The 25,892-nt window shown below is 42.8% G+C and overlaps 1 protein-coding gene across 3 annotated transcripts in view; it reads left to right on the forward strand.

The window, feature by feature from the left end:
• Nucleotides 1-25,892, forward strand: part of dhx38 (DEAH (Asp-Glu-Ala-His) box polypeptide 38) — a 102,706-nt gene that overhangs the window by 53,203 nt on the left and 23,611 nt on the right. For all 3 annotated transcript variants that reach the window (XM_070898218.1, XM_070898216.1, XM_070898217.1), the window contains exons 16-23: nucleotides 7,640-7,750; nucleotides 11,015-11,131; nucleotides 12,205-12,312; nucleotides 13,099-13,211; nucleotides 14,053-14,261; nucleotides 16,938-17,092; nucleotides 22,429-22,584; nucleotides 25,123-25,257. In XM_070898218.1, coding sequence (XP_070754319.1) covers nucleotides 7,640-7,750; nucleotides 11,015-11,131; nucleotides 12,205-12,312; nucleotides 13,099-13,211; nucleotides 14,053-14,261; nucleotides 16,938-17,092; nucleotides 22,429-22,584; nucleotides 25,123-25,257 — 1,104 coding nt within the window. The remainder of the gene's footprint in view (nucleotides 1-7,639; nucleotides 7,751-11,014; nucleotides 11,132-12,204; nucleotides 12,313-13,098; nucleotides 13,212-14,052; nucleotides 14,262-16,937; nucleotides 17,093-22,428; nucleotides 22,585-25,122; nucleotides 25,258-25,892) is intronic.

Here is a 25,892-nt window from a genome sequence, read left to right on the forward strand (position 1 = left end):
CCCTAACACCTCATTTAACGCCCGTCCCAGGAAACATCTGAAAAACCAGGTGTTCCCAAGGTGCAGCAGGCGGTATTGGCAGATTTCTTAAACGGAGGAATGAGGATTCTATATTGCAGGTCACATTGTCTGCACCGGTTGCGCACATCACGCTGCGTGAAGCTCCGATTTGCAAATGCTACTTTTATCTGCCGTTACAGTGCCCTTACAAGGTGAGTGAGAGAATGTAATGGGGGCATTACTAGTTTGCTAGCATATCATGCTCCATGCTATTGCCAGGCGGTGTCAAGCTAGAAGAAGGGCTCTTGACTATGTCAGCCCACGGCATAAGGAGAGGCCAAAGACACCTGAAGAGGAGGACTTGCCCGCCCGCCGCCCCCCCCCCCCCCCCCCCCCCCATGGGTTTACAGGCACCAACACTAATACCTCCAGCTCTCTGAGGAGCAGTGTGTGAGAAGGCTGTGCTTCTGAAAGGAAGTGCTGTCAGATATGCTATCTCTATAGGCAGATCGATGCCTGGAGGCAGCCTTCAATACTCCCCTCAACAGGTATCCGAATTCATTGTGGTGTGCTGCATGTTGCACAACTTGGCCATCATGAGGGGCCTGGCATTGCTAGTGGGATTACATGCTCACCTCAGGAGGACGACGAAGAGGAGCCTGGCGAGGCACCAATTGGATAGCCACACCATCCACGGGAGAGGCAGTGTGGAGATGCTGTCGGACCAAGAGTCACACGTCGCCAGCTCGTAATGGAACGGCTCTCCTAAATGGAGGAAAGTGAGGGATGGAGCTAATAGTGGACACGCTATGTGCTCCCATAAAGGCACATTTCTAGTGAATGTTGGAATGATGCACAAGATACCAATGGCAAATGATAAATCATAAATTTTACTGCAACAAAGTCACAAAAACACCCCCCCCCCCCCCCCCCGCCCCAACCAAATAAAACCATACAATATTACAACGTCATGTTGCAGGGCACTAAACAACAATGAAGTTCTTAAATCAGCAAAACTTTTTTAATGCCTCGATTTTCGGCTCGGGCTCAAAACCTCCTTGTGTAATGCCTGATTTTGCACCCCGATTATGGAGCCACATTTGATTTGCCGAATTTTGCAGACGAGGGCGCAAACCTTTTCCAGGCGGTATCGGGGCCGCCCTGCCACCATTACCGCCCCGAAATCTCAAAAGCTGAAAATCCAGCCCTATGTATAATCAGGAACTCTGGAGTAACTGAGTTAAGGGGGACATAAAACAGAAGTAAGGTATGCTTTATTCATATTGTTACAATTCTAACTTTATAAATAATATTTAAAAATCTATATGCATCATTGATAACCATTAATAGTTAATTGTCTCTGCAAAATTTAAAACAGCATGAAAACTGTCAAGTCACCTGAACAAAAAAAAAGTAAGCTTATATCTGCCCCAATAAATGATTCAAGTTTGAGAAACTTCTTGTACCAACACAAGACTCCAAGGGCCCAAGTTTGGTCAATCTGCTGCCCACAGCCGCCGAGGTACCGCCCTAAAAAGACATTTTTGAGGAAAATTCTCAAAGACCGCCCAACTACCGCATGGCAGGAGTTTCTTTGGGGAAGTACCGCCGGCGGTAGTTCATACTGCCCGCCCATGCCGAAGTCTCCAAAAACGCAAGTTTGGTGGTTAGGATCCTGTAAGATCCTGCTACCGTCCGCCAGAAAGACCGTTGGGGGAAAAAGGTGGTCTTACCTGGCTGTAAATTGGACAGTAAGGTCAATGCCGCAGAGCGGTCCAGTGCTGCACGTCCCGGGTCAGATATATATGCTGCAGCATTATTAGACCCTCACAGTGTTTACAGGTGGAATTGAAACGGCTCACAAAGAGTTTACAGATTTAAGTGAAAGGTGCTCCATTGAAGGGCAGGCGTGGGACAGAAAGCAGAAATGAGGTGCAAAATACAGTAAAGGCTCCATGGACTTGTGCTATAAGGGTCTTGACACCATTGCAGGCAGAACAGATTTAGTGACACAGTGTGAGTCTACAGATGTTATGAGCTCATGTCAAAGTATATAGGCAATAATGAAATCCTGTAAGTTTCTCTTGGATGGCAGGATGTGATCCTGAGAACAACATGAGCTCAACTACAGAAGATGCAAATATACATATAATCGACTGGTATAATGTGACTGAATAACATGTAATGTTAGGGGTGGGGTTCAGCGATGTGGCACCTAAAAAAATATATATAGACTCAAATGCCAACCATAATGTCTGGCCTCCAAGTTCTGCAACTATCTGTCATTCAATGTCACCTGTCCTGCATTGGTGACCCTTACTTATTGTAGCTAAATGACGTGATGTCAGGACCCATTAAAGAGTCGCATCACATGTGTACGGCAAGATCCTGCTCAGACACCAGTACATTTGTTTCTCATTATCTAAAAGTTAAACACCGACAAAGAGTTGTTCAGAAATGTTTCTGTATTGAATTGTACAGCATTCAAAAGTGACAGAACATTCAAATATGCGAAGCAAAATATTTAACATTATTTTGAAAATCAGTAAATTAAACATCAAAAGGAATCATCTGAAACACCAACAACATCAACAAGATATACCAACATCACCAAGACTCTGCCCACTCCCACCACCTCTCTTTCCCCCCCCCCCCCCCCCCCCCCCTCGAAGTGAGGCCCATTGTCCTCTTCATGGGTTGGCCATCCCCACGCCGACCCGCATCCCTACCCCTCACCACGTTGGCTCCATCACGTTATGCAGGAGGGCACCCGGAGCGCGCGCTGTCTTGTTTGTCATGGAGGGAATGTAGGCAGTGAGGTGGAAGACACTGGCATCGCTGGATCCTCGGGTTCTGTCGGCGTCGCTGGTATAGAAACATAGAAAATAGGTGCAGGAGTAGGCCATTCGGCCCTTCTAGCCTGCACCGCCATTCAATGAGTTCATGGCTGAACATGCAACTTCAGTACCCCATTCCTGCTTTCTCGCCATACCCCTTGATCCCCCTAGTAGTAAGGACTTCATCTAACTCCTTTTTGAATATATTTAGTGAATTGACCTCAACAACTTTCTGTGGTAGAGAATTCCACAGGTTCACCACTCTCTGGGTGAAAAAGTTTCTCCTCATCTCGGTATGGCGTCGGGGGTTTCCATTTCATGGCCCGAGAGCATCGGTTGCCACATGGCATCGACAGAGTCACCGGTTTGCTCTACCGCACTGATCAGCCGCAACATACTGGTACAAAGCTGGCGATGCTGGCAGCTATCCCAGCTATCATTCCAGGTGGAGGCGGCTTGTTGGCTTTACTGGCTCCGTTTGTGCGCTTCCCAACACTTGATCCCGCTTTGTTCGATTCGAAGCCCAAAAACTCGGACCCCGAGACAGACGTGGGGTACACAGGTGGCACACATGTCAGGAGGGTGGAGATCTCCTCTTCCACGTCCTCGACCTCAAGTGGGACAAACACTGGGCCTTCGTCTCTGTGGGTTGCGGAGGTGGATGCGGTGGCTATGGGGGATCTTGTGGGGGCAGGAGGGGAGGTATTGCTGTGGCGGGCTCCTGATGAGGTCAAGGTGGACGGTGTTGGTGTTCGGCACTGCCTTTGTGTGCCAGAGGTGGATGGGGTACCTAGGTCGGTGCTGTCCGATTCATCATCTCCAAGTACAGGACAACATTTTAAGTATTTAGCAGGGGAGGTGGGGTTGGTCATGCTGACATGAGTACCGTGACGTTTCACATTTTTATTTCAAGGACTACCATCGCTACATCACCACACCCTAAATGGCCAACACACAGTACATAAAAATGCATTTTACATCATATTACATGACCTTGCATGACATGAGTGTAACACAGACTGCTGACCCGTATAAACTTACCATACTCTAGCACGGGATCAGCACCACCATGTGTGGTGGCACGGAGGTGGTCACCCACCAACGCCAAGGCATGCTCCTCTATGTCAGTCACCTCGATGACATCTGGTGGGCCCCCTCCCGTGCCACACTGCTTTGATGCATTGTCTGTTTTTTTCTAATGCAGAAATAAAAGTTACAAGCTTTAACTGGTTTGCACGTGCAACATACACACTCTCACACACTCACACAAAACGGCCAAACATACTTTTTGAGTAGTACGGGCGTGCAACAATAAGATGTTCACTTACTCTTGCTGACGCTACCACATCGTTCCATCTTTTCCTTCACTGGTCTCCATCCCGAACCATGGTGCCCACTGTGGACACGGCCTCCCCAATCGCCCACCAAATGCGTTTATATTGTGGCGGGGCTGGCTTGCCACAACCATCCTGTGTGAGGTCTTTATAACGGCGCTCCACCTCAGAGACAAGTGCCTCCAGCTCATCATCAGTAAACGAGGGAGCTCTGTGCCTCCCTCCATTGGACTTCTTGGCACTTTTCTTCCATTCATGAGAGCTTAGTAAGGTGGATGGCTGGTGAATCTGTTCACGTTCTCTCTCTCTTTCTAAATCACTCCCTTCTGCAACTGTCAGGTGCAAGTGAGTAATGAGGTTGCATGCGCATGCGCAGCTGAGCCCTCAGCCCCAATCGTGGGAAAAGTGATTCAACAGGCAAAGGAAACAACCAAAAAAATCCAAATCTCGCACATGCGCGATGCACAGCCTCTGATGCTTCCCGAGGTGAGAGGCCTGCACCTACCTGCTGCTGCCGTCCGCCGACTCCTGCTGACTCCCGCTCCCGCCGACAAAAGCGCGATGAAACTCGTGCCCGACTGGCCCCAGTGCTAGTGGACGGCAAAACATCATGCACCGCTCGGGGAGCGCCGAAAAACGGGCGGGCCTAAGGTTTCACCAAACTCGGGGCCCCAATTGTCTATGACATATACAATCTAAGTGGTAACATTTTTAAAAAAAATGAAGGTCGGTCACTTCAAGTCCAGTTCTAACTTGCCGGTTGAAAAGCAATTAAAGCAACTGACTTCAAACCGTTAAACTGTGATTGACTTGAGGCTCTGTTTACTTCACAATAGTTAGATTTTTCTAATTTTAAAAGGACACAGAAAAATAATGCATTATGCATAACGTGGTTATAACATTTCTGCAATTATAAAATAGCATGTCATCTAACTTACTATAAGTAATGCCACAGACATTACTTTAATATTTAATTATTATAATAATTCTACATGTAAATCATGCAACAGTTCCTGTGTCATACTTTCCTAATTTTATCTGCTTATTCTGAAAATTAAATTTATAGCATTATATAAGTCTATTGTCCTGATGGACAGATTGTCCAATAGACAGATTTTTGAATGATAAGAGAGTCGAGGGTTATGGGGAACAGGCAGAGAAATGGAGTTGAGGCCAAGATCAGATCAGCCATGATCTTATTAAATGGCGGAGCTGGCTCGAGGGGTCAAATGGCCTACTCCTGCTCCAATTCTTATCTTCATTAATATGAATCGATTCCAGATTACAACCTTATTATTGCTCATACACGTATCCTGTCCTAGTTCCCTGAAAAACCTTTTCTCCTCAACGCCTGCTCCAGGAGCCTCGATCTGAATTTCTGGCTGTTTCAATTTCTCTACCTCCTTCCTAATTATTTTCTCAGTATCCCAACTGCTTTTCCAAGCAACTATGCCCCAGATTCCATTTTTCTCCCATCACAGGCAATAGGCCTACCTTTGAGACCTTGTCAGCTATTTTTGCTATTCAGTCGCACTGACAATTTACAATCTTTGTCCTTCCTTGATTCACTCAGCAATCATGGACCATTAGGGAATCCCAGTATGGCTTCTAGAAACATAGGTCCTGCATCACAAACGTGAGGAAGTGCTTTGAGGAAGTTCCCAGAATTATGGATAATTGTAGTTTTGCTGCTGTGGTGTACTTCAATTTCCAAAAGGTTGTCAATAAAGTATCACCTAGATTTCATGGAAAAAAATAGACCACATGGCATTATAGAACAGATATTATGATGGATAGGTAACTAATGAAATCTTAAGCAGAGGGTTATTAATGGAAGTGGATCAGAATGAAAGCTAGCCACAAATTCCACAGGATTCTGTGTTGAGACCATTGCTCTTTCTCATTTTCATTAATGATTTAGGTGAGGCCATTAATAGACTTCTTAAATTTGCTAATAACATGAACATGGGTATAGGAATTAGTAATTTAGACCAAATCAATATGTTGTAGGCGGCCTCAGACAATTGAGCGGAATAGGACCATGTGTGGCAGATATGCTGTAAGTGGACAAATGCAACATGATACATTCCAGGTTAGGAAACTCTAGGCATATTTATGCCATGCAAGGGTACCTGTTAAATGTAACAGATCAAGAAAGAACAATGTGAGGTGGCTATAAGGAAAGGGCATTACTTTATATTGCAAGGACCATCAAATATAAAGCCAGGAATACCATACTTTAGTTATATAAGGCTGTGGTATGACTACTTGAAGTGTTATATTTAGCTTTGACTCCCACACGTGGTGAAGGTGCAGACGGGACCTAGCATTAGGATCCTTAGTTATGAATCGATTCCGAGTTAAAAATATTTACTTTGGTGATATTGAACCTTGGAGAAGGTATCATTGAAATTTTTAACATGATTGGAGTCAAATGGTTACGAGATGGATAGGGATGGTAGGACTAGAGTGCATGCATATAAAATCCATAGGCAGAGTTAGAATCCACAAAGTATTTCTTTTCACAGAGATTCATTGCCCTCTGGAACAAACTATTGAAACTTGTGGAGATTATGAATTCACTGCATTCTTATGAAAAGGAACCTAACAAGTTCCTGAAGGAAAACTATTGCTAGTTAATGGTTAGCTACAACTATGAGGAGTAAATGGGTTACTATGGTCTGGAGCCTTGCTTGACTGCCATTGGGACTCGAAGCGAAAATTACCAGAGGTTTCCCTGCAGGTACTTTGCTTTCTTGCCTTTTCGAGTTACTTGCGGGGTAGGGGTGGGTCAGTGTGTACGTGGTTGCACATTGATTGGGTGGGCTGGATTGATGAGCCTGTGTCCGTTCTCATGCTTTTTGTATGTTTTTGTATTTCTGCACATTCATCAGTCAATGGAAATTAGCAACAAGCCTAATTCTGACTCCAGCAGCACAGACCATCAGGACATCCACCACTGATCCAAAAAAACAAACCCAACAGCATTTCAACCACAGTTTCACCATTCAGTTAGTTGCTTGCTCCCTTTTCTAATTACTTACTCACTAAATTTTAGATTTATAAATTACTCACTAAATTTAACTTGTTCAGTTTCATTATTAATTTATTAACTGTAATCACATTTTAAGAAATCTACATATTAAGTCAGTTACTTCTCCAATAACATTCATAATTAATGTATGACTTCATGTCTTTTATCATAAACCCGCCCATTTTGTCTGTGAGAATTACCACGAGAGATCAACTATTATTTACTCAATTAACAAAATTGACCACTTTTGCTGTTCAAAGTTTGAGCTGGCTACTAGCCAAAGAATTAAAATTTCAAAAGAAATGTGTTTCCAAACTGTTGGTTTGGCTGGTCTGGATAGCTCAGAGTTGATTCCAGATTATTTAAATCTGGACTTTGACTGTTCTTGTGTTATGTGTTACTTATTGAGTACATTTTTCTATATATTTTTACAGACTCCCACAGAGGATTATGTGGAAGGAGGAGTTAAACAGGCTCTTCAAATTCACCTGTCAACTATTCCAGGTGATATATTGATATTTATGCCTGGCCAGGAAGACATTGAGGTGAGTGAGCAGATGATGAAGTTTAAAAATAGTATAATCTTTTCATCTTTACTCATTACCTTCACTCCTTTATAAAACTCAGAATACAAGGCAAGTCATAAAGCGGTACATTTTAATCACAGTAAGTGCCTCTCAGGATCAATAGGAAGACATGACTAGAAAGGTAGTCTGGGGAGAACAGCACTCAATAATTGCCAAATTGACTGGATTGAATGTTGACTTATTGTCATGGTCATTTGGCAGTCAGCGGAGGAAAATTGCTTTCTTTTTTCAATAAACCAAATAAATGACCAAGTGAAAATCTGCCCTTTTGTGTTTATAAAGGCAACTGTCATACTGTAATTTTTTTCCCTTTTCAAAAAAAAATGGTTTTGTCAATGCTAGACATGAACTTTCGTGAAAAACTAATAACTAAGTCCACTTTTGTAATAATGTTGCAGAAATATAGCTTATTTCATAATTGAATAAAAGCAGATAAACATGTTTGCCATTTTGATGTAGGTATGTGGCATGTTTATTAGGTCATCCTTGTTCTATACAGCTTGATAGAAACATAGAAAACATAGAAAATAGTTGCAGGAGCAGGCCATTCAGCCCTTCTAGCCTGCATCGCCATTCAATGAGTTCATGGCTGAACATGAAACTTCAGTACCCCCTTCCTGCTTTCACGCCATACCCCTTGATCCCCCGTGTAGTAAGGACTTCATCTAACTCCCTTTTGAATATATTTAGTGAATTGGCCTCAACTACTTTCTGTGGTAGAGAATTCCACAGGTTCACCACTCTCTGGGTGAAGAAGTTTCTCCTTATCTCGGTCCTAAATGGCTTACCCCTTATCCTTAGACTGTGACCTCTGGTTCTGGACTTCCCCAACATTGGGAACATTCTTCTTGCATCCAACCTGTCCAAACCCGTCAGAATTTTAAACGTTTCTATGAGGTCCCCTCTCACTCTTCTGAACTCCAGTGAATACAAGCCCAGTTGATCCAGTCTTTCTTGATAGGTCAGTCCCGCCATCCCGGGAATCAGTCTGGTGAATCTTCGCTGCACTCCCTCAATAGCAAGAATGTCCTTCCTCAAGTTAGGAGACCAAAACTGTACACAATACTCCAGGTGTGGCCTCACCAAGGCCCTGTACAACTGTAGCAACACCTCCCTGCCCCTGTACTCAAATCCCCTCGCTATGAAGGCCAACATGCCATTTGCTTTCTTAACCGCCTGCTGTACCTGCATGCCAACCTTCAATGACTGATGTATTATGACACCCAGGTCTCGTTGCACCTTCCCTTTTCCTAATCTGTCACCATTCAGATAATAGTCTGTCTCTCTGTTTTTACCACCAAAGTGGATAACCTCACATTTATTCACATTATACTTCATCTGCCACGCATTTGCCCACTCACCTAACCTATCCAAGTCACTCTGCAGCCTCATAGCATCCTCCTCGCAGCTCACACTGCCACCCAACTTAATGTCATCCGCAAATTTGGAGATACTACATTTAATCCCCTCGTCTAAATCATTAATGTACAATGTAAACAGCTGGGGCCCCAGCACAGAACCCTGCGGTACCCCACTAGTCACTGCCTGCCATTCCGAAAAGTACCCATTTACTCCTACTCTTTGTTTCCTGTCTGACAACCAGTTCTCAATTCACGTCAGCACACTACCCCCAATCCCATGTGCTTTAACTTTGCACATTAATCTTCTGTGTGGGACCTTGTCGAAAGCCTTCTGAAAGTCCAAATATACCACATCAACTGGTACTCCTTTGTCCACTTTATTGGAAACATCCTCAAAAAATTCCAGAAGATTTGTCAAGCATGATTTCCCTTTCACAAATCCATGCTGACTTGGACCTATCATGTCACCATTTTCCAAATGCGCTGCTATGACATCCTTAATAATTGATTCCATCATTTTACCCACTACTGAGGTCAGGCTGACCGGCCTATAATTCCCTGCTTTCTCTCTCCCTCCTTTTTTAAAAAGTGGGGTTACATTGGCTACCCTCCACTCGATAGGAACTGATCCAGAGTCAATGGAATGTTGGAAAATGACTGTCAATGCATCCGCTATTTCCAAGGCCACCTCCTTAAGTACTCTGGGATGCAGTCCATCAGGCCCTGGGGATTTATCGGCCTTCAATCCCATCAATTTCCCCAACACAATTTCCCGACTAATAAAGATTTCCCTCAGTTCCTCCTCCTTACTAGACCCTCTGACCACTTTTATATCCGGAAGGTTGTTTGTGTCCTCCTTAGTGAATACTGAACCAAAGTACTTGTTCAATTGGTCTGCCATTTCTTTGTTCCCCGTTATGACTTCCCCTGATTCTGACTGCAGGGGACCTACGTTTGCCTTTACTAACCTTTTTCTCTTTACATACCTATAGAAACTTTTGCAAGGTCATGGGTGACTAAATATGAATATATATGCCTGCTGAAGTCTCTACTCCATCTGTCTGCCTTTCTTTCTAACTTTTCCTTTGTGTCTGTCTCTTTGTTTTTTGATTCCCTCTCCTAATTCACTTCGCTTTAAGAGCTTTGCTATTGTGTGAAATTTTACTCTGCAAACAGAATGAGAAATGAAGAAACTTGTCACACAAAAGCAAACTACTGTGGATGCTGGAAATTCGAAATAAAAACAGAAAATGTTGGAAATACTCAACAAGTTAGGCAGCACCCATGGAAGTTAATGTTTCAGGCTAATAATTTTTCGTCCGAACTGGAAAAAGTTAGAGTTGTAACGGGTTTTAAGCAAGTGCAGAGGCTGGGAAAGCGGGGAAAGGTGGAATGAACAAAAGGGAAAGTCTATGATAGGGTGGAAGGCAGGAGAGATTAAATGACAAAAGGAATGATGGTGCAAGACAATAGGAAATGGTAACTTTGTGCCTGGGTCTAATCATGCATGCCCAAAGCTCAATTTTCTCTAGCAATAGAGTACTATAGAAACAACAACGTAACATGTGTCTGCTGGCCCCTTGTTGCCCTAAGGAAGTATTGGTCTGAAACTGATGTCAAACAGCATCCTAAATGACAGACTGAGGTGAACCTACATATCCCTCACACTTAAAATAGGCAAATTGGATCGTTGTAACCCCCTTCCAGAAGTTCACTTTCCAACTGCATGAACAAATAGGATGAAGATCTGGATTTATCTGTGAACTACAATTGTTTATATTTGAGTAATGCATGTGAGGATTATTTATTAATGCCCAGAGCTGCTGTTTTGTTCTAATTAAATTGTGCCCTCTCCATCTAGGTGACATGTGATCAGATAGTGGAACGACTAGAAGAACTGGAAAATGCTCCCCAACTTGCTGTGCTACCAATATATTCCCAGCTGCCCTCTGATCTCCAGGCCAAGATTTTTCAAAAGGTATACCCACGTGTTTTGATTCATAAAGTGTATACATTTGCACAATACAAACTCTAAATTTAGGTAACTCCTGGAGTTATAAATTTCAGCCCACTAGAGCAAATGCTGCCCTCCCCCCAAAACTAGAAGACAAATTATGCTCAATGTTTTTTTGGTGTGGTGGTGGTGGTGATTCTGCACACGTACTGGTATTTTTTATAGATTGTAAGTTATATTTCTTACTGTTAACTCTCAGTTCAACTATATAATTTCTATATAATATAAAATCAAAGGTTAAAAAGAAATACTGTATACCTAAAAATGTACCCAATGAGGTGCCTCAGGATATTGTGGTGGCATCACACTGTTTATAAAAAGGTCATCTGTGTTATTTTAATTGCTTTCATTACACTGAACAACCCTAAACATTGATTAGTGTTCCATTATTGTCAACCGCTTGGCTTAAATCTCTCGTCAGCCACTTGTTCTTATGTAGAGGTTTAGAATGTGGCATTTATGCTTCATGCTGTGTGATGAAGCTTTATTTTAAAAATTTTGATTTTGTCTTTTATTTATTTTGGTGGAAAATGTAACTGCATTTTTTAAACATGCAACGGGGAACTTCTAAACTCACCACTTATTTTAAGGGGCAAAACATCTTTTCACATTTAACGGTACACTAAATTTGGATGCCACTTCTACGGTTTAGGAAATATAATCAAGATTTTAATTCTTTTCATTATGATTTCTGGACAGTACATAACTTGCTGGAAAGTTACTTCTGAGTATTTTTAATCTTGATAGCTGAAAAGGAAGTTCTTGCCTTGATTATTATATTAGTTTATTTTTAAGTTGTTTTGATTCAGAAGTAAGGAAGAGGCTAAAGAAGAGGGAGGATTCTGTCCATAACTCAGTTCACAGAAGAGTGACAGTGGTTGTGATAGTTAAAAATTAAACAGTATGTGCAAACTGTTTGCTGCTGATGGAAAGGTTAGGCTGTGGTCAACTCACTGATGATAAACTTAGAGGCTGGAACCAGTGGAGAGGACACTTACTCCTGCTCATTTCTGTTATGTACTTCTCTTTATGTTCAGGCTCCAGATGGAATCCGAAAGTGCATTGTGGCTACAAACATTGCTGAGACATCACTGACTGTGGACGGCATCATGTTTGTTGTTGATTCAGGATACTGCAAGCTAAAAGTAAGAACAGATTTGAGTAAATAGAAACATAACAAGTAAAACATTTATGTACGATTTAAAGGAATTATTTCTTCCTATCATTATATTCCTGAAAAATGCTTTCCAAAGGGTAACACCTACTAATTTTTAAGAATTAATAAAGTTTTGTTTTGAGTTTACAATACCCTGTATTGTGATTTATGACATTCTCTTACAAATAAAAAAGCAAATCTCACATAAGTTACAGACCTAGCCTGCTATAATTTGATGTTGTTGAGGGCATGTCTGTTTGGACTGTCGTATGAAATGCAGTATATGCTTTGTTTCACAGAATAGTAGGATGTAGGCTTGTGATGCCTTAAGGTAAGTTCCAATATTGGGCATATTATCTGGGAAATGCTAGGTGGAGTCTAGTTACCTCTCTAAAGGGAGAGAAGTAAAATGGAAACCCCATTCCCCTGACCGTTATGCACATACCAGTAGCCGCTCATGAAGTGGCATTTGCAGAAAACCGCAATCAGTTTCTTCGCTAGAGAATGGAGTATGGTGAGGAAAGGCAATGGCTTAAAAAAATGTTTAATGAATGCTGATTGCATGTGATGGTGTTGTGCAAAGTTGATTTAAATAGAACATTACTCTTGACAGCTCAACTTTTCAGATGGTTTGTTCTTGTCTCTCAACCAGTTAGAACACGAAACACTAAAACAAAACAAGAACATACATTTCTTGCTGTTCAAATACACATTGCCTGCCATGAATTTTGCACTGCTTTAATGTTTGTTGCCTCTTGTTTGACATCTTGACCAGGTTTTTAACCCTAGAATGGGTATGGATGCTCTTCAGATTTATCCAATCAGCCAGGCGAATGCCAATCAGCGTGCAGGTCGAGCTGGGAGAACAGGTCCAGGCCAGTGTTTTAGGTAACTACAAGTAATTATAGCTGGAGTTGATTCTCTAAATGATTTTACAGATTTGCTGCATTTCTGTTGAGTGTATTTTCAGCTCCTCCTCCAATGATAGCCAGTGACTACTACTGGAATATGCACACTTGTGGGTGTAGGATGATGCCCACTCACACTCATAGCCTGCCAACCTCCACACGTGAATAGTGGAGCTTGGGTTAGGTACCAGAGTCTGTGTGGAACTGTACTGTAGGTAGAAATGAATCTCTTCTGAATAGAAGAAAATTGGTGAGGTAGGGGCAGAAAAGCTTTTCAAGTTCTTCTCTTTAGTTTCAAAGAAGTTTTTTTAATACAACAAAGGTATTGTTAAAACCAACAACTTAATTAAAATTATTTACTAATGACAAAAGTAGTTGATTGCTTGAACTAAAGAGAATGGAAAACTATTCTCTAAAATGTTGCACTAGTACTTTGCTCTCCAAAATTAACATTTTCTTGGAGCCACTTGACCTGCCCACAAGTCTGAACTTTCTGATCTGCTTAGTACTGAAGTTTAAAAAGAAGTTTGTTCTGATCTACCAATGTGCAGAATAATTTCACAGAAATAGAAAGCAATCTTTTTACATGCACTTAAAACTTTCAGTATTAATATATATCTCAAACCAAATGGACTCAAAGCAAGATTTTATATGGATCTATATATTTTTGTGAGCGGTAATAAATTTGACCAAAAAGAATTGTGGGGTCACGCAGCTATAAATAAAGACAAGTTATGTGTAAAATAGCATTTCAAGGTATGAATAAAGAGATATGCATTCACTTTCCTCAAAATAATAGATTTTTTTATTAAACTGTACAGGTTGTACACGCAAAGTGCATATAAAAATGAGATGCTGACCACTACTGTTCCTGAGATTCAGCGGACAAACTTGGCTAATGTGGTACTGCTGCTTAAATCGCTTGGTGTTCAGGACTTACTCCAGTTCCACTTTATGGACCCGCCACCTGAAGATAACATGTTGAATTCTATGTACCAACTCTGGATCCTGGGTGCTCTTGACAACACAGGTAATTAGACGAGTGTATGTAGCAGTTTTTTCTGACCTCAAATTTTGCATGCAGAGATAAGATATTGCCGGTTTTGACAGAGCGCACCTATCCCCGGGAGAAGGACATTCACAGGGCAGAGATTTGGCTATTTGCCCAGCGAAATAACCTTCAAACTCTTATGCTTGATAAAAGCAGCGTAAGAGTTTTAAAACATAGAAAAATTAAATTTTATCACTAATTTTTATATTTAAAAACCCTGTCCATTAAAGTAAGTTTATTTTAACCTTATCAAAACATTTTTTTTAATTCAAAAAAAATTTTTTTTTTGCTTTCAATTAATTTTAATTATGTGAGGTGGCTTTTTTTCTTTATTGTGTTGTGTTCTGTGTTTTGGGGCGTATTCTCATTGATAGTAATGGCAGCTCATACAAATGGAGCTCCCATTATTATCAATGAGAATATTACATTGTGACTGGTGGTCCAGGCCCACGTGATCCCAAGTTGCTGGGCTTACGTTCCTGGGATGCATGAGCCCATATGCTGGGCTACGCAGCTAGGCCTCGGACCGCAAGTCTACGTTCCTCTGGGGCCACCAGGTATTTTCGGGGGGGGGAGGGGGGGCGGAAAATTTGGTCATAGATGTCCTCCCGCAGGAAGCCTCCGACTGCAATTTTCAGGCCATTATATATATAGTGCTTTCTACTTTGGGGAAATAAAATACTCCCAATAAAATTGTTTCAAATACTCTTCAGGCCCAACATCATATTTTTTAAAACTGCATTTTGAATGCCGCTAATGCCACTGATTTGTCAACCTTATCTGGTACACAATCCCAAATGATTATCACCCTTTGAGTAAACCAGTGTATGTGTGTGTATGTATGTTATATATTGGGTTGGATAGACAGTCTCAAACTCAGGCTTTAAATCAACTACTGAACTACCGAGAGTAACAAATAGCTTGCATAGGCGTCTGCCAAAGGTCCAAAATCAGATAGCTGCAAGCGGATTGAATAGGGGATGGTCCACAAACTGCTGGAAAGGGTGCGTTTATTGCAAATTAGGTGGTGTTACTCCGCCTTTTTAGTTGCTGTAATCCTGTGATGGTAGGGAATGACAGGGGTTTGACCCATGGATGAAGAAAGAAAGAAAATTCATGTCCAGGATAGAATAGTGTGTGATTTGGAAGGGAACTCATAGGTGATATATTCCCATGATCTTGCTGCTCTTGTCCTCCTTGGTGATAGAAGCTGGAAAGTGCTGCTGAATTTAAATTTAGAAAGTTACTGTAGTGCATCCTGTAGATAATACATACTGCAGCCCCAGTGACAGAGGAGGTGGATATTAACGCCAGTGGCAAGGGGCACAAATAAAGTGTGTCGAACTTCTTGAGTGCCATTGTGGCTGCACCCATCCAGTCGAATGGTGAGTATTCAATCGCACTCCTGACCTGAGCATAAGCTGGTGGAGAAGATTTGAATGGGTTAGGAGGTGAAGCCGCTCAACACAGATTTGCCAGCTTCTGACCTATTGGGTGGTGCTTGATGTATACCTGACTCAATCAGGAACTGAGCAAAAGAGAGCTTAAGTCTGCATGTGTTCCTGCTGTGTGGTGCAGATAGTCACATGCCAAGAGTGAGTGCCACTGCATTGCCCAGTCTATTTTGATTATTAGAAATTGCCCTCCACCCCAAACAGGGTGCACCTAACAGTTATTTCAGATTTTTCTCGAGAATCCGGCGATTTTCAGGTCTTAAGTGATTTTTTTCAGTCAGAGTTGTGTTGTTGCCGTCAGCGGGGCGGAAGTGCCGTTGCAGCAAAACGGCTGTCGCTCTGAGTCGCCGATGACATCAGTGCGATGCAGATGTGCCGCATCACGCTGACATATCACAACGTCCCTCCCCTTCAGTTAAAGGGGAGAGCCACTGCGAACTCTGCAGCCACTTTAGTGGCAAACACTGGGCCACCAGGAAGGGTCTTGGCCAGGCCAGCGGCCTGATACCCAAGAGGGGATGTCAGGCTGCCTGTTGGTGGCTTGATCGAACCAGTGGCCACCATTGTCGGGCCGAACTGGCAGTCGGCCGACAATTAAAATAAGATGGCAATTGCAGTAGTGTGCCCTCCCCTTTAAGGGCGGACACGCCGCCCAGGCACACACAGCTTCTCGCTGGGAAAAGTTGTCAGCGGCATCAACCGACTGTGGCGCCGCTCCCGCAGGGAAATTCTGCACGGGGCAATTTTCCGAGGGGGTCACCGCGTGCACAATGGGGCGGGAAAACGGGCGGTGCGAAAACCCGTTCTCGCTGCTCCCTGCCCGGAGGCAATTACGGACGGGTTGGCCCATCCGACTGCGCCCGGTTGGTAAGGCCTCTCTGCCTCTTTGAGGCGGTAATGGAGCTTATAGAGGAGGGCAATTTTGTCCCCTAAGAACATAAGAAATAGGAACAGGAGTAGGTCTTACGGCCCCTCGAGCCTGCTCCGCCATTCAATAAGATCATGGCTGATCTGATCATGGACTCAATTCCACTTCCCCGCCCACTCCCCATGACCCCTAAGTGTCTTAACTAAAGAGGTTATGTAATCAATCTTTTGATTGGTCCATTTATTTTAGACCAGTAGGAAAAAATGAAAGTCACTAATTTTATTACTCAATGATATTTTAAATACTGTTTTTGTATTTGTGTTATCCTGATAGGCAGTCTGACTCCAACTGGAAGGATGATGGTAGAATTCCCACTTGATCCTGCTCTCTCAAAAATGTTGATAGTGTCGTGTGACATGAGCTGCAGTGCTGATGTCCTCATCATTGTCTCGATGCTTTCAGTGCCTGCCATCTTCTATCGACCAAAGGTATGTGGGAGGTTCTATTGCTGTGATTTTGTTTGTACTGTGATAGACAGTGATAATTGGGGATTGCAAGTATCACTGTATTGTTTAACACTCCAATATTAACATTTCTAATATATATTTGATTAAAATAGCATTATTTGGTAGAATTATTATTGCCCCTGTAGTGTTATTGGCCCTGTAGTGTTATTCTCTCCATCTTCCTGTAGATAAAGTGCGCAGACTCCATATAACAACACTCCACAATGATATGATTGTAATCAGGAGCTCACTGTGTGGGTGTAGTCCCATTTTGTATCATTCTATGACGCTACAGATTGCAGAATTCCTTAAAGTAAACATTTAGCAAGACGTTAGTTAGGATTGTGGCGCTCAGCAAAATGTTGGGGGCAATACTATGGACCTGTTTATGGATTTGTAAGTCAGATGTAGTTAGCCACGGGTTATTTTATACTAGAAATATTGATTTTGTGCTAATAGAAATTGGAATTTTTCTAACTCCCCATATAATTTCTTCATTGATTAAATAGGGCTACCATTTTGTTAAAATCATGTTAAAATATGACGGACATTGATGTGCTATATCACCTTGTCCAGGCTAACATCCCCAGCATTGAAGCACTGACCACACTCGATCAGCTCCACTGGGCAGGCCACATAGTTCGCATGCCAGACTTGAGACCCCCAAAGCAAGTGCTCTACTCTGAGCTCCTTCATGGCAAACGAGCCAAAGGTGGGCAGCGGAAACGCTACAAGGACACCCTCAAAGCCTTCCTGATAAAGTGCAACATCCCCACTGACACTTGGGAGTCCCTGGCCCAAGACCGCCCTAAGTGGAGGAAGTGCATCCGAGAGGGCGCTGAGCACCTCAAGTCTCAACACCAAGAGCATGCAGAAATCAAGCGCAGACAGCGGAAAGAGCGTGTGGCAAACCAATCCCACCCACCCCTTTCCTCCCACCTGTGACAGAATCTGTGGCTCTCGTATTGGACTGTTTAGCCACCAAAGAACACACTTCAGGAGTGGAAGCAAGTCTTCCTCGATTCCAAGGGACTGCCTGTGATGATGATGATGATGATGATATCACACCATATTTTCTGTCAGTTTAGGTGAAAATTCATTGCTCTATTAAACTCTAATGTTGTTATAAATATATCTTTTTACCAAAAGAGGAGAAAATTATGTGAATTTGAGTTTTTGGGTCAAAGTCACTGAACTATAAAGCAATTTACCATTCAATCTCGCTTGCAAAAAAAAAACCTACGGATACTGAAATTTTCTGCAATAATATGGAAACATGAAGTGAGTGGAACTAAGTGCCGAGGAATGGTGTGTCAGTGGATATCTGTGAATGCTAGCAATTGGCACGAGGACCAAACAAATGGTGAACAATGTGATGACTCAAGAAAACTCAGATTTCCACTTGGACAGGTTCAGTCAATACCACAAAAGAAATCATGGATTTTTTTGTTCAGATCAGTTTTTTTTTCTCCCTCCAATCCAGATATCAGAGTGGTTCTCTGCAGTATTCTTTTAATGAGACAGTCTCATTAGCTTCAAAATGTTGATGCATTTTCGCACTAATGTCTTGGGTTGTCTTAGTTTCAACATAGCATGGAATGGATGAGATTTTTGTTTTTTTCTTTTGTAGGTGAAATATTGCCTTTTGAAAGGCGAAAGTCAGTGTGTAAAGCTAATGAGGGTGAAATTGCCCCTCTGCGCAGAGCCAGTTAGCGCTAACAAGTTAGCTGCGGCCACCTTGACCCGCGCGGAATTGCCTCCGGGGCTCCACGTGGCGAAAAGTGGTTTGCGTCGCAATTAGCGCGCCCACTTATTGTCCCCATGCTGACCCCTTTGTGCCCCTCGGGGGAAATTACCCCGCGGGACGGGAGGTAAGCCAGAAGCTGTGGTGCCCTGGCCACTCTTAAAGGGGAGGTGGTAGCGCGACAGCCACTATCTTTTTTCTGTTGGCTGAGTTTTCAGTCGGCCTGACAATGGCAGCCGTTGTTGTGGCCGGGCTGCCAACATGCATCCCAGCACCCCCTCTTGGGTGCCAGGCTGCTAGCCCTGCCGACATACTGCCTGGTGTCCCAGTGGGTGCCAAGAGGCTGCACAGTTTGCATCAGCCCTCCCCTTTAAAATAAGGGGAAGGACGTTGTGAGGCATCAGCGTGACGCGGCATGCCAGCGCCATGCTGATGTCATCAGCGCCGCGCCCCGCAAACCGGGAAATGCTCCGTGACATTTTATTTTAAACAAAGAGCCCGCGCCATCGCAAAAATACACTTTTTTGCGAAATGACCGCCCCAAACCCAGCGCGGGGCAGTTTCGGCCCCAATATCTTAGCGAACTAGGTCACCAAACGTGCTCACAAGAAATAGGAGCACGAGTAGGCCATTTGACCCCTCGAGCCTGCTCCGCCATTTAATAAGATCATGGCTGATCTGATCATGGACTCAGCTCCACTTCCCTGACTGCTCCCCATAACCCTTTATTCCCTTATCGCTCACAAATCTGTCTATCTCCGCCTTCAATTATATTCAATGACCCAGCCTCCACAGCTCTCTGGGGCAGAGAATTCCACAGATTTACAACCCTCAGAGAAGAAATTCCTCCTCATCTCAGTTTTTAATGGCCGGCCCCTTATTCTGAGATTATGTCCCCTAGTTTTAGTTTCCACATGAGTGGAAATATCCTCTGTTCATCCATCTTGTCCAGCCCTCTCAAAATCTTGTATGTTTCAAAACGATCACCACTCATTCTTCTGAACTCCAGTGAGTATAGACCCAACCTACTCAACCTAATTTCATAAGTCAATCCCCTCATCTCCGGAATCAACCTAGTGAACCTTCTTTGAACAGCCTCCAATGCAAGTATATCCTTTCTTAAATACAGAGACCAAAACTGCACGCAGTATTCCAGGTGTGGCCTCACCAATACCCTGTACAGTTGTAGCAGGACTTCTCTGCTTTTATGCTCCATCCCCCTTGCAATAAAGGCCAACATTCTATTTGCCTTCCTGATTATTTGCTGTACCTGCATACTAATTTTTGTGTTTCATGCACAAAGACCCTCTGTACTGAAGCACTTTGCAATTTTTCTCCATTTAAATTATAATTTGCTTATCTATTTTTTTCTGCCAAAGTGGATAACCTCACATTTTCCTACATTATACTGCATCTGCAAAATTTTTGCCCACTCACTTAGCCTGTCCATATCCCTTTGCAGATTTTTAATGTCCTCACAATTTGCTTTCCCATCCATCTTTGTGTAATCAGCAAACTTGGTTACATTACACTCGGTCCCTTCATCCATGTCATTAATATAGATTGTAAATAGTTGAAGCCACAGCACCAATCTCTGCGGCACCCCACTAGTTACTGTTTGCCAACCAGAAAATGACTCATTTACTCCAACTCTCTGTTTTCTGTTAGTTAGCCAATCCCCAATCCATGCTAATATATTACTCTCAACCCCGTGAACTTTTATCTTGTGCAGTAACCTTTTATGTGGCACCTTATCGAATGCCTTCTGGAAATCCAAATACACCACATTCATTGGTTCCCCCTTATCCACCCCGCTCGTTACATCCTCAAAAAACTCCAGCAAATTTGTCAAACATGATTTCCCTTTCATAAAACCATGCTGACTCTGCTTGATTGAAGTATGCTTTTCCAAATGTCCTGCTACTGCTTCCTTAATAATGGACTCCAGCATTTTCCCAATGACAGATAATAGGCTAACTGGTCTATCGTTTCCTACTTTCTGTCTGCCACCTTTTTTAAACAGGGGCGTTATATTTGCGGTTTTGCTGGGACCTTCCCAGAATCCAGGGAATTTTGGTAGATTGCAACCAATGCATCCACTATCTTTGCAGCCACTTCTTTAAGAACCCTAGAATGCAAACCATCAGGTCCAGGGGACTTGTCCGCTTTTAATCCCATTATTTTACCGAGGACTACTTCTTTAGTGATAGTGATTGTATTAAGTTCCTCCCTCCTTAAGTCTCTGCCATTTCTCTGTTCCCCATTATTAATTTCCCAGTCCCATCCTCTAGGGGACCAACATTTACTTTAGCCACTCTTTTCCTTTTTATGTACTTGTAGAAACTCTTACTATCTGGTTTTATATTTCGTGCTAGTTTACTTTCATAATCTATCTTCCCTCTCTTTATTATTTTTTTAGTCACTCTTTGCTGGCTTTTAAAAGTTTCCCAATCCTCTGGCCTCCCACTAGTCTTGGCCACATGCCCTTGTTTTCAATTTGATACCATCCCTTATTTCCTTAGTTAGCCACGGATGGTTATCCCTTCTCTTACAGCCTTTCCTTCTTATTGGGATTTATTTTTGTTGAGAGTTATGAAATATCTCCTTAAATGCCTGCCATTCTCATCAACCGTCCCACTCTGTAATCTATTTTCCTAGTCCACTTTCGCCAACTCTGCCTTCATACCTTTGTAGTCTCCTTTATTTAAGCTTAGGACACTGGTTGGAGATCCAACTTTTTCACCCTCCATCTGAATTTGAAATTCAACCATATTATGGTCACTCATTCCTAGAGAATCGTTTACTCGGAGATTGTTTATTAATCCTGTCTCATTACACAGTACCAGATCTAAGATAGCCTGCTCCCTGGTTGGTTCCGCAACATACTGTTCAAGGAAACTATCCCGGATACACCTTCCTTGAGACTACCCAGGCCAATTTGCTTTGTCCAATCAATGTGAAGGTTAAAATCTCCCATGATTATTGCCGTTCCTTTTTTACAAGCCTCCATTATTTCTTGATTTATACTCCGTCCAACAGTGTAGCTACTGTTGGGGAGCCTATAGACTACACCCACCGCAACCTTTTCCCCTTATTATTCCTTACTTCCATCCAAACTGATTCAACGTCTTGATCTTCTAAGCCAGTATCGTTTCTCACTAATGCATGATCGCATCCTTTATTAATAGAGCTACCCCACCTCCTTTTCCTTTCTGTTTGTCCTTCCGAATTGTCAAATACTCCTGAATATTTAGTTCACAGCCTTGGTCGCCTTGCAACCACATCTCTGTAATGGCTTTCAGATCATACCCATTTGTATCTCTTTGTGCCGTCAACTCATCTATTTTGTTATGAATGCTGATAAAGAGCTTTTAAATTTTTTTTAACTCTTTTTTTCTGCTTTGACTCCACTTTCTGATTCACTTTTATGTTTATACATTCTGTCCCTTCCTGGCACGCTCTGGTTTTCATTTCCCCCAGTGCTACCCTGCTCTATTGCCTTCTCCTTATTCTTTGACTTCTTAAATTTTTGTTCAGCTGAACCCTCCTTATGGTATGTGTGTTAAAATTACAGGGTCGAGAGGAGGAGAGTGATCAAATGAGAGAGAAGTTTGCTGTGCCAGAAAGTGACCATTTGACATACCTTAATGTGTATCTGCAATGGAAGAATAACAACTACTCTACCATCTGGTCTAATGAACACTTTATTCATGCCAAGGCTATGAGAAAGGTAATGTAGCAGTTAAGTCCCTGCGGCATTAACTTTTCCATTGGTGTGCGCATTAGTAGATGTTTGGATTTAAGTGCTTGTTATTTCAGTAACCAGATAAATTCAACGAGTGAGAGACAAGATCTAGTTTGTTATCAGCAAAAGATTAGGTCCTATTAGTGCCAGAAATGCACACAGTAATCCAGGTGGGACTGCACCAGCACACTCTACAAAGGTAGAAAAAGGTCCTGAGATTTGTGCTTAATTCCTCTGGCTATACAGCCCAAGTTCCTATCTGCTCCCTTTGCCGTTGATGAACATTGCTTCAGGAATCTATCCACCAGTATCCCCAAACCCATCTTTTGTGTCATATCCTGAAGAATAATACCATTTAGACTAAGGTTTCTTCCATGAACACTGACACAAAGAATTCATTAGGAATATTTGCCATTCCTTGATTACTTGTTTAATACTGATCTTAATCACGCACACAGGCTATAATCATCAGCTCAATCGTAATACAGAAACCATAAAAGCTTTTTCCTATCTGATCACTGTTTCTGGTCCATTGCTCAAAAGCTAATCATGTATTATATGAATCCTTCTTAATTGAAGGCAAGTTGCCTTAGGAGGCTATCTTGAATTTATTCCCTTTCCTAATTGTGCTGCCATTTTCCTCCCAAACTATATTCAGGCTAAAATTTCTCATTGTTACCACACTTTTCTTCTTGCAAGACTCCCTAAAGTGCATATACATAGATTCTTCTGTTAAATCATCACAATCAGGTGTCTATCAAATACACCCACAAGGGTTTTGCATCCTTTCTTGTTCCTTAGCTCTACTGATAGTGATTGCATTCAATTAGTTCCCTCCTTTCTAGTGCCATGATGGTATATTTTATTAATACTGCTCCCCCTTTTATATTTTATCCATTCTTCCTAAATATCCTACATCCTGATTCATTTAACTCCCAACCTTGCCCAAATTGCAACCAGGTCTCTGAAGCACCTATCCCCCTAATTGGCTTCATGTTTCTAGTTCCTCTATTTGTAATACTCTTGCCATTGGTATAAAGGCATGTTATTCAATTAACCACTTTCCTCCTCTTAGTTTTCCCATCTATTGACCCTCTTGCATCTGTTACACTGCAGATGTCACACTTTGCTACGGATACAAAACAATCTTAATAAAAAAAGAGGGGAAAAAGGCAGTTACATATATGCTGAATGGACTCTGGATCGCAACTTTTTTGTGGGTTACCTGCTGTTGTGAAATGGCTGCAATGTTTGCCTGACATAGTCACTGCACTCGAAAAACAGAGGGGCCGAAATTCAGGTCCGTATAAGGTCTGTTTTCGCTGTTTTGTGGCGGCCATGCGGCGGAAGTGAGTGGCCGCCGTGTTGCAATCCATTGGCTGCCCCGACCCAAATTCAGGTCGGGGATTTTTCGGCCTGTCCCCACTTCCGCCCCGCTGCTGATGACCGCTGCAAACACGTCATCAAAACACGCACCACCACCTCCTCCCTCACCTCCAGAATACTCCGGCCAAAATTTAGGTTAACAAATCGTACCCCCACCGCGCGGTGCCCTGGCAGCTTTCTTTATCGGTGCACCTTGTCTCTTCTCTCTCTGCCCTGGCGGTGCAGCGGCCATTAAAGGCGAGGGCCGAATGCCGCGGCCGCCATCTTATTCTTTTGTCGGCCGGACTATTGCACCCCCGACAGACAGCCTGGCAGCCCCCTCTTGGGTGCCAAGCCACTGGCCTGGCCAAAATGCTCCCTGGTGGCCCAGTGGTCGAAGATAAAAAAATGCCCAATTCTCTCCCCTTTAATGGAGGGGAGAGAGCGTGGTGATGCACACGCGCTGTGACGTCACCACCGCTCCTCGCTGAGTGACAGCGGCGGAGTCTGGATCCCTCCCCAACTTCTGCCCCTCAGCCTGACTTACTGCCGCACTTCCGCCCCCACTATGACCGACTTCCAGTCCAACGTTAAAAAAAGTACTACGTCCCGAAAATCGATGGAAAGGCTGTCTCAACGCTCCCGGCGGAAACAACTTCAAAAACAAAAGTTAGTTGCGCCAGCTTTCTGGCGGCCCTGAATTTCGGCCCCAGCGTGTCTTGCATGGCTAGTGTGAGGATGAAAAATCTGAATGGGAAGTGTAGAATAATTGCCATTCCACCAGTGAGCTGGTGGATCATTTATTTGTTCGGAGACACATAAAAGAATTTAAAAAGATTAGAAAAAATAATCTTGGTGGAATGTGGAATTTTCTGCCACAAACTGTTGAAGCAGAGTCCATAAATTATTTTAGAAAGGAATTCGATCTGGAGTGTGCAGAAGAGTGCGATTAGATTAGATGGCTCCCGGTTAGACCAACAAATGCTAGGAATAGCTCCTAAACATTCCCTTTTGAGGAATAGTAACTTTGTGTAAGATAGGTTGTTAAGGGAGGAACAGGAATCCAAAGAGGTACATAAAGAAATACTGAAAATTTGGAGGAAGTGTGAGACAGAAGTTGCAGTGGGTTTATTGACTTGGCTGCATTTGTCGTCAAAGGTCCGAGAAGTTCGTTCCCAGTTAAAAGATATAATGGTGCAACAACGCATGAATATTGTATCCTGTGGTACTGACTGGGATGTCATCAGAAAATGCATCTGTGCGGCGTACTTTCACCAGGCTGCAAAACTCAAGGTAAGAAAGCTACTTAAATCAGTATATAATTTTAATTTTGTAGTTTTATGGGTCGACTCCCAGTCCACACCCCTTCCTTTATTTCACTTCCTAAAATGCAGTGTCTGAAATTTCCAACTTCAATTACCTTTGGCCTTCACTGCCATGGTACTTCAACCTGCTGTGTCAGAAATAACCAGTCATATTGATGGGAATTGGAGAAAGGACTCTGGATAGCAACTTTTTTGTGGGTTACTGCTGTTGTGAAATGGCTGCAGTGTTTGCCTGACATAGTTACTGCACTCAAAAAAATAATTTACTGTGTGAAGTACTTTGAGATGTTTTGACATGAAAAGATCACACCTAATATATCTGCCTACGACCAGGCTCTAAAGTTAATTGTTTATCACTTTTATTTCATTGCCAAATTCTGTGCTACACCCATCATCATTAAAGCAACTTTTTGTCCAATGTTACGTTTTTCCTTGCTCCAATCTTAAGTCTGCTATCTGTATCCTATCCCATACCAGGTGCCACTCGCCTAACACACCTGTCCTTGCTGACCTATATTGTCTGCTGGTCCACCAACCCCTCCAACTTAAAATTCTCATCCTCTTGTTTGAATTTCTCCATGCCCTTGCCTCTGTAACCTCCAG

The sequence above is a fragment of the Pristiophorus japonicus genome, chromosome 13 (genome assembly GCF_044704955.1).
Source record: "Pristiophorus japonicus isolate sPriJap1 chromosome 13, sPriJap1.hap1, whole genome shotgun sequence".
NCBI lineage: Eukaryota > Metazoa > Chordata > Chondrichthyes > Pristiophoridae > Pristiophorus > Pristiophorus japonicus.